We start from the raw sequence: 9271 nt of genomic DNA on the forward strand, positions 1-9271 counted from the left end.
CGTGGATGGACAGCAGACCATCCATGACCGTATAAGGTCGTCCGGTACTCTCGCGATACTTGGGACCGACCCACTTGCAGCGCACTTCTCCCGCTAGTGTGACAACAACCCGGTTAGAGCAGGCATGCATATGCCTACGATTCACCAGCATCGCCGCTCTATTGTCCCCTGATTTATGGAAGCTCGCTGAGGAATGAAGGGGAGATTGTTAAACACCGAAGCCGTCTTTGACCACTGAGTTCACAGAAATCCCAAATTCACGGCCAAACCCAATAACGTGGACGCGAGTCGAAGATAGACAGTAAACGTGTGGGAATGGCAGCTCCCCGGCCGATAAAAGGCATTCTGAAAAACAAGAACAGCGGGACAATCGTCAAACCGCCGCCCGAGGACGTACCACCAGAGGATCCAGAACATGTCCCGGGGCTGTCGGAGGATGAGCAACGGTGAGTTCTCAACCCGTCTGTCGTTAGGTTGTCGCCAAGTGACGTTAGCTAGCTAAACGTTTGTTAGCCGTTGTAATATCCCTTCCGAGAGTCAGAAGTTGTCCCTTTACCCAAATTATGTTTGTCTTTTGCTACTAATCGGCAGCATATTTTTTGTAATTTCAATACACAGACATATAGAACTCTATAGCGGCGTTGCTATTTAGAATAAAACGCCTAAGCCTGGTCTGCAGTCTGTACCGACAGTGAACGCACCACGTTGATAAAAGAGGCACAAGGACAAAAAACTCTTATCCACCGTGAGATTACTTAACTATAGTTCGCGTTATTATGTTAGACTACATCACATACCCCTAGCTAACGACATCCTCCACGAGTTAAGTCATAATTATATTGAAAATTAGAAACACATCCAATATTCTCACTACACAATTACATCTCCAACACCTAAACTTTAGGATACTCAATAAACCACAAACAATATTTACAACAATGGACAATACAGATGCTACTGAATCAAATATAAAATAAAGACTACATGTAAAACTAAAAAAAAACAATTCTGTAAACCCTCAAAACTTTAAAGGGAAAATGATCTACAATCTTCCTGGGTCTCCTATATCATCGTCCTATTCTGTTTAATGGTGTTGTTGACACTGTGGCAGCAAGAAATGATGCTTTGGATCACTTGTGCCCAATAAATCCCTTCATTAGGCTGACAGTCGTCTCTGTCTCTAGAAAATTCTACATATTCATATTGCCATACTTGGAGGGATGTTGGATGCTGCATAGCAACTGAATTAGAGCATATTGAGATTTTAGTTTTCTCAGTCCTGCAGTTTTTGTTCTCATTGAAAACAAAATTTTAATTCTAGAGGCTGTGTTATCTCACATCCAAATTAGTTGGCAATAAAGTTGAACATGCTAATTAAATATGTAATAATTTTAGCCATTTGGCTGACTTATATGAATGATCGAGATGGATTTTTCCAAAAATGACAAAACAGTTGCACATTATTGATTATAAATAACATGAATTCTGTAATGGTGATGAAGTATCACCACCCACCTTCCAACTGCTGTTTCTTTGGTGAAGGCAGCAGATTCTGTGTACTGTAGCATTGAGATTTAACAGCATCGTAGCTGGATCGTTATCAATATCTATATAATCACCTCTCTATTATGCTGCTATAAACACCAACAACCTTTCTCTACCCGACGGAAAGTAAACATTGAATTTGTCATTCGTGCACCTGCCCTGCGTTGGTAGGTCTGGACTTTTTTGGCAGTCCTCTGTGAATGAGCGAAATTAGGTCATTGAAAAATGGCAGTTATTACTGAATTCAATTCCCAACAGCGAGTGGGGCTTTTTCTGTGTCGGTGCAAAAATAGTCTCTTTTTGACTGACGGGGAAGTGGAAGGAGGAGAATTTTCTGGAAGGATCCGGTTGGCAGTCCAGATATCCACAGAATAAGGAGGAGAGCGGGTGCAGTCGAATGAATCAGGTCTCTGCAATATACATTTTGTGCACGTATTCATATATAAACAACGTTCCAGTGATTCCTGTTACCTGTGCTACGCTTTCTATGTTGAAATTGAGAGGAAAAACTAAAAATGGACAGATTTCTCACTACCATTGTTCAGGGCAGCTGGACCCATGCAGCATAACTAAACATCTTTTCCTTTTTATGTATCCAAATGTGTGGAACACCGTCAGATTACCTTCCCAGGTCATTGTGAACAACCCAGAGGATATCCTGAGTAGCTCTGCAAATACCCCCCACCCAGCATACCAGCTGGATTGTTCAGCTATCCCACCATGTCTAAACAATTCTGGAAGTTTTATAATTGTAACCTTTAATCCGGAATATCATAATACAATTTTACGCTGCAATGGTTCCTCTTTCAAATCAAACCAGCCTACCTACAACAGTCAGACTGCTGTGTAGTTAGCGGTCATGTACAAGGTGCCTGCTCACTTATTTATAATTAATGGACACTTCTGTGAAATACAATCTGTCATTCACTGTCTCCTGAGCTTCATTATGACCGTGACAGTGCACTGTTTTACTAGGAATTATTCACTCAGATGTCTGAGGTCAGTGTCAACAAACCTGAATATCTTTTTCAATTCTAAAGTGTTGTGCATTTATTTCAGTGTTTGCCACACTTCCCTCTCATGGAGGAGCTTTTAAGGTATTTCTGTCACATTACAAAATTGCAAAGCTACTTTTTTGCATCCGTAGCGTCGATGTTTTGAGATACGGGGCGCCGGCGAGTGCTGGTGGATGGAAGAGTGGCGGCATAATTTCCAAATTAACCATTTTATGCTGGGTGATTTGTTTGGTTGGGGTTTTAGATTTGGCAGCACAGGAAATGTCCAAAGTGGAAAGATCTGTTGTGTCATCGGATGGCAGAGATTGCAGTAAACACAGGGAACGCCACGATACACCTCAGCGCGACGTGGTATGACTTTAGAACGGCACGCGCTGATCTGGCTCCGGTTTCTGCCATGGAGTGTGGGGGCAGAGGGGGTGTCGTGGTGATGGCAGCCCCAGCTACCAAAACAGTTACCCACATCTCAATTGAATGGCAAAAACAACAGTGTTTGCACCATAAAAGGCAAAGGCTATTGTCATTGAAGCATTCTGTATGCTTCCACCCGTCGGCGCTCCCTCTGGAACCAGTGCCCGCCGGGTCAGGCAGCACAGGGCCGGACCTTTCCTCTGTCTGCTCTGACTCTGCTACCTGATAGCACAGCTCAGTAATGACTCGCTCTATTTAATGAGTTTTCTGGAAGCTTCACGAAGCCAGCTGCTGGCCACTCCTGAGAGACGGTCATCGTCACGTAACAAGAGGAGCCCCGTGTCTAGTCGGCCATGGTCTCAGGTGGTCACTTCTCCTTGTGCACAAAGACGCTTATTTGTGCATGTTTACTCGCGTTGCTTCCTTTTCTCCCCGTGTTTCAGCTGTACTGGCAGGTGTTCCCTTGTTATCCACTTGGGTAATATTTCTCATTTGCTGCATGCTTGGACTCTGTCCGTTCATTTTCCGGAGGGATTTGAAAGGGCAGCAAGGATTAGAGTAATTTGGAACAAAAGGGCCCCAGTGGAGCTCACAGAGGTGACAGCTCCCCCCCCCCCCCACATGAGAATGGGACCATTTGGGGATTTAGGAACAGGTCAAGGAACAACTGGGAAAGACATTAAAAACGAAATTAAATTATAGCATTAATTGCCTTTAAACAGGTTCACCCACAGGTTGTGGTGCTCAGATTCATGATTAACTTACTATTACATTCTAAGCACTTTGTAGTTAGTTGTTTTATGTTATTGACCTATTATTAGTTAAATGTGCATCACTCTGACTGCTCAGGGGACTTGCACAGCACACGTGGATTAAATACTGTTAACAATCCAATTTTTTTATCTCCAGAACGTTTGGTTAGAGTGCAGAAGGGCTCTTCAATGCTTTGTCTTTCATTCTCACTGCTCTGATTTACAGGAAGAAATCTCAGAAGTGGGATGAGATGAACATCCTGGCTACGTACCATCCTGCCGACAAGGATTACGGCTTGATGAAGATAGACGAACCCAACACACCTTACAACAGGTGACGGCTTATGCTTCCTTCTCTTAACACTTTGTGTTTACTTTGGAACCACCTGATTTGATTCTTACCCTTTAGGACCGTGTGTTTTGGGGATTTTTTTGGAGGATCCCACACTTCCTGCCTGTTTTCTTCCCCTCTACCCTCTAATCTCGTCTCAGCCTGCATGTGTGATGTCTCCATCTGTTTGAGTCTGCGTTTCCTTTTCCGTCACATCCTGCCCTGTCGTCATCTTGGGGTTTTCTTGTTTCTCCTCTTTTAGGATGGTGGGAGATGAAGAGGACGAGGGTGCACTGAGTGACTCAGACGGCCAGGGCGGACTTGCAGCCGATGACCTGGCATCAAAGTAAGAACGTTTGTGTGTGTGTGTGTGTGTGTGTGTGTGTGTGTGTGTGTGTTCTGCTGCAGTGTCTAATGCTCTCAATTCAAAATGACTGAGACAGATTTTGTTTTGCATCTACAAAATAATATTTAGCATGAATATTTAGCATCTATGTTGGCGTTGTATGCATTAAATTAACTTGTTTGTATGCATTAAATTATTGTGTGATTATTTGTACATAAAACAATAATGATGCATGATCCTCACCTGCCTTTTGGGTTTGTCCTGAAAACAGGAAATTAGAATTAAGCTTGAGTATGCTGAAACCTAATTTAGAGAACAGTATGGGGCTCTGAGGACAGCAAGGAGAAGACAAGTAAATAAGATCTTTAATTAGGTGGTGAAGTGGGGGGGTCTGTCTGTATGCTTAGATAAATGATAGGGATGGGATGATGTAGCTTTAAGTGGATGGCACCATAGAGACGAGACTGGTTATCCCTAAGCTTATAACACAATTAGTATCTTTGTTTACATCTGCACAGCGTGCCTTCCATTGTTTTACATTAAACCCTCCAGAGAATAAAACAGCTGCTCCTTTCCTCTCTCCTCCAACACCCACTCTCCCTCTCCTCTCAGTGCCAGCCTTCCTCTTCATAAATGGACCTGTCCTGCCTGCAGCTCTCTGAATACTTCTCCTTCTGTCCACATTTCCAGCTCTCCTTTAACACACACAGTCTTTTTTCCAAGTGTTTTACACATTGTAGACACAAGTTTCCCTTTTTTTTGGAGATATGGGCCAGTATGTTTGAGAGTACAGTAAGTGGTTGTACCCCCCCAGGCTGAAACAATTACCAGCTGAGCCATAAACTCTGATTCATTTTGTTGTTAAAGCCCTTTGTGTGTTTGTGAGAGACAGAGATGGTAACTTGGTATTTTGGGCTCTTGCTGAATACTCACACATGCTTCATTCTCTCTGTGCCTGCTCCGCACTCGTCCACCTCTCCTGCTTTTAACTGCCTGTTTTGTCCCATCTGATGTGTACTGTGATAAGGAAGACGGAGAGTCATTTTTATGTTTTTTTCTAGGCTTGTAGCAGCTGAAGGTGCAGAGCCTCGCTTCATGCAGGAGGAAGAAGAGAGCAGTGAGGAGGAGGAAGAGGAGCTGAGTCCTAAAGAGCAAGGTTAAAGATTTACTGTTATCATATGCCACACCTGCTCCCTGAAGGATCAGGTTTAGATGGAACTTTGGCTTGGTATCATGTTACTGTTTGAACCTTAAACAACACAGTCAGAGCTGAATGGCTGATTGAGAGCACTAAACATTATTATTATTACAGTCTTTAGTTAATGGTAGAGTTAATTACTCTTGATTAAGGGGGAACAGGACACCAATGCTCCACTTCCAGTTGCTATTGCTCAGACTTTGGCTGATATGTGCTGCCAGCACAAGAGGACAGTTCTACCATGTGGTGAATATATCTCTGAAGAGGAATCTGACTCCGAAAATAAACTATAACTCTGATTATAATCCAGCTGCAATCATTTATTTTTTTAACCATTTTTATGGACATGCTTCCGTTGGATAGTGTTCGTTTAACAAAATAGCTGAATAGCATATTTTATTACCCAAAGTCATAATCCACGCTCACCCTCTCCTACTGCAGTAATAAAGCAGGCATTTGTGTCATTACACCATGTGTGAAGCAGATCTGGTTAAAACCATAGTCCAGTGATGTTAATGGATCATCTCCAGTAGTTTAAGCAACAAGTTTATAAGGCAAGCCGGCATAAACAGTCACGTTTGAGTGCAGTTATTCCTGTCAGATCAGAGTGTTGGTTGATGTGATTTACTGTTGTTTGGGAACCAAATTAGCATCACTCTCAGTTGTGGAGCCACGGTATTAGGTTGCACGTTTACCATTGTATCCTTGTAGTGATAGTATTTTATACAGTAATCAGTTGTTTGAAAGTTTTTACTTCCTAATTTGCAGTTTATAGGGCAACGGTGACATGTGGGCTCAGGTGAATCAGTATCGTAGCTCTACTCTCAGCAAGCGACCCGCGTTTATGAGATGTCTTTGTCTTTCTCAGCCAAAAAGAACTTGTTCCAGATGATGAGGAAAATGCACTACAACGAGGGCCAGAACATCAAGCTTGCACGGGAGCTCATTGCCAAGGACCTAGAGGATGACGAAGACGAAGAGATGGGAGACGACACGGAGGAGACGGAGGAGACGGAGGAGATCAGCGTCGATCCGCCACAGGAAGGTGAGCATCTCCTGCTTCATTCAGTTCTAAATGTCAAAATGAGGATTAATGTACAACAAACACAGTTGCCGCCTATTTCTATGTTAATATATGAGGCTGTTTTGTTTGTTTATTCTCCAGCTGGTTCTCTGGACTCGTAGATGAGATCACAAACCAACTTTCAGCCATGTGCACCGGGTTAAGACTCAGACAGACGGTCCCAGTGTGCTGCGTGCTTTAACACTGGGTCGAGCAGTAAACACCGCTTCACTATACTTCAGATTCCATCAACACAGAGTCGCCCGTCCCGGTCACCTGTTTGTCTCTGCTGTTCTGTAGAACTGTGGAATATCACCTGCAGACACACTGGTTTTTAAATCCCAGAGTAAGTTCATCCAGATAAGAACTATGGCTCCTTCCTCCTACTCCTCCCCCCCCCCCCCCCCCTCCTGCTGCCAAGACCCTCCTCCTTCTCCTCCTCTGGACTAACATCACACAGAAGAATATTTGATTTTGTCCATGAATCGATTGTTTGTTTTTTGTTTCTGAAACAAATAACAATGGAAGTAATTCCAGGACGAGCAGGACTCCCCTCTGGCTCTGTGCATCGGTCCTGGGGGAGGATGGGGGAAACCCTACGGCCATGTTAAAGGCATATCTGAGACCAGATGACAGTTTCCTACTGAACTGCACTTTTTGCTTTATAGGGGCTTCTTTCCTTTCCTGCACCTGTATTTACACTGTTTAAAAATCTGAGGTCACCCTTTCTTGTATTTAAATCTCAATAACTCATCCCTTAATCCAGACAGAATATTAGTAGGGGCTGAATGGTTACACTATATTGCCTATACATTGATCTAAATCCAGGATAATCTGACGTCATATGCAACAGTACATACAGATGATTCTGCTGTCATGTTTAAATATTGAAAGATGATAAATATTACACTAACTAGGTCCTAGTTAGTGTAATATTTAACAGAAACATGACATCCTAGCTACTGGGATAGCTAGGATATTGGTCATATTTCTGTTTTACACAAACACAACTTACATTAAGAATCTTTCATTAAATTAGTCCTCTGATTTAAGAAAAACCCCCATCCATCAGCAGCCAGGTCAGATTTATTGCAGCCTAACCAAAAATAGACTTATTTGTGCTATCACATGATTTTTGTACTTGCCTTGCACATGAGTGTAATCACATCAGCATTCAGGTCCCTTCTTTTGAGTAAAGTGCAGCTTTTTATATCAGCGTGGGTCTTCATCGCCGTTGACTCTTCGCTGTCTGATCTACTGACGTGTCTTTGATGACAGCCTGGGAATGTAAGAGATTTGTTCTAGATGCTACTGACGCGAGCTAAAGTAGGTGACGGAGGGCCTGATCGCGGAGTTTGAGCAGGCGTCAGGATGTTTTTGTTGTTTGGCGACTGCAGGTTTATAGTTGATATTTGATTTGACGTGATCTAAATTGGGGAACCTTGTATGATCGGAAGGAATGGCGAAAGAGTACAGGAAACCTGTGTGCGCGACATCGCTTTCTCAAATATGAAGCACAAAAGCGGAATGACGCGCGCTTGAAAGTGTGAGCCTGTGTTTTCTCCAGTTAAGCATTTTGTATTCTTTTTTTTTTACTATGGAGGTTTTTATCTTGGGCAAAGACCTCAAAACAAAAAATGTTCACCATATATCTGGAATCCCAGATTCAGACAGTATTGTTGGTAGGAAAAACCGCAGATGTCATTTAATTCCCCGTGTAATTTAGTGTTGGGAAGTACTGGTCAAATGTGCCTCTTCTGCAGTTCTGTACAGGATTAGGCCATGTTCCATACTGTCTTGCTGCTTTTCCTTTTCCTCACATGTTTATTCTCTTGTTTTTTTTCTGCTTTGAAACCACCTGCTCTTTCCAGTTCTTACTTTAGGGATGACAGACATTGTATTTCTTGTTTGCATGTTCTCAATCCCTCAGATTGTGTGTTCCATTTTGTTTGTCTCCAATAAAAAATGTTAATGAGTATGCGATTCCTATTTTTTTTACCTATAATAATTTTAATGTCACTAATTTATGTCACTTGAAGCAAAATTATATTGCAGCTCACAAAAAGTCCCCATTCTCTTTGGCTGGCCAAATTAAGTATAAAAGTTGTATTAATTTAAGATCATACCAGACAAGCTTTATTTTTCCACAATATAGTTATATTTACTGGTTTTGAAGTTTTAAAAAACACTAAATTCAATTAAATGAGGTAGTACATGCTTTACACCTTTGGAAATCAAAGCATTAAAAAACGATGGCCACAAAAGAAACCATATTAGTACCCCTGTCCATTCCACTATTCTGGAAGGGCTTCATTGAGATCGTCTATTACATGTACTGACCAGCTGATGTCGGTGTTGCCCTAAATATTCTACTCTACATTTGCTTTTTCCACTACTTTGGTTGGTCAACATCAGGGATCGTGATTGTTTCCAGGATTATTCTGAGTGATCGGTCTTTACGCTGGTGTATGGCCGTGTTCCATGCTTTTTAATACGACCGGTGTAGAGATTTGTTCCACCCATAGATGAAAGATGTCACTTTTAACTTGGGAGCGTTAGTGTTTCCTAAATGGCCACTTAAAAATTACAGCCTGGTGAAGATGGAAGGG

The 9271-nt window shown here is 42.3% G+C and overlaps 1 protein-coding gene across 2 annotated transcripts; it reads left to right on the forward strand.

The window, feature by feature from the left end:
• Nucleotides 1-60: 60 nt before the first annotated feature.
• ppp1r2 (protein phosphatase 1, regulatory (inhibitor) subunit 2) lies at nucleotides 61-8640 on the forward strand. Of its 2 annotated transcripts, XM_003974234.3 has the most exons (6): nucleotides 71-446; nucleotides 3951-4058; nucleotides 4318-4401; nucleotides 5463-5557; nucleotides 6468-6644; nucleotides 6765-8640. In XM_003974234.3, the coding sequence occupies exons 1-6, from the start codon at nucleotides 316-318 to the stop codon at nucleotides 6782-6784; spliced, it is 615 nt and encodes a 204-aa protein (XP_003974283.2). In that variant the 5' UTR covers nucleotides 71-315; the 3' UTR covers nucleotides 6785-8640. The 2 variants fall into 2 exon arrangements, with proteins under 2 accessions (XP_029683879.1, XP_003974283.2); XM_029828019.1 differs by lacking the exons at nucleotides 5463-5557; nucleotides 6468-6644; nucleotides 6765-8640 and adding an exon at nucleotides 5014-5452 and having other exon boundaries at nucleotides 61-446.
• Nucleotides 8641-9271: the final 631 nt, after the last annotated feature.

This window comes from Takifugu rubripes, chromosome 20, assembly GCF_901000725.2.
Source record: "Takifugu rubripes chromosome 20, fTakRub1.2, whole genome shotgun sequence".
In the NCBI taxonomy this organism is placed as follows: Eukaryota; Metazoa; Chordata; class Actinopteri; order Tetraodontiformes; family Tetraodontidae; genus Takifugu; species Takifugu rubripes.

Excerpts from the sequence above, each read along its gene's own strand:
- ppp1r2 (XM_003974234.3), top strand. The coding sequence starts at position 316 with ATGGCAGCTCCCCGGCCGATAAAAGGCATTCTGAAAAACAAGAACAGC. Across the intron at positions 4,059-4,317 it reads CCCAACACACCTTACAACAG|GATGGTGGGAGATGAAGAGG; the intron begins GTGACGGCTTAT and ends CTCCTCTTTTAG. Across the intron at positions 5,558-6,467 it reads GCTGAGTCCTAAAGAGCAAG|CCAAAAAGAACTTGTTCCAG; the intron begins GTTAAAGATTTA and ends TGTCTTTCTCAG.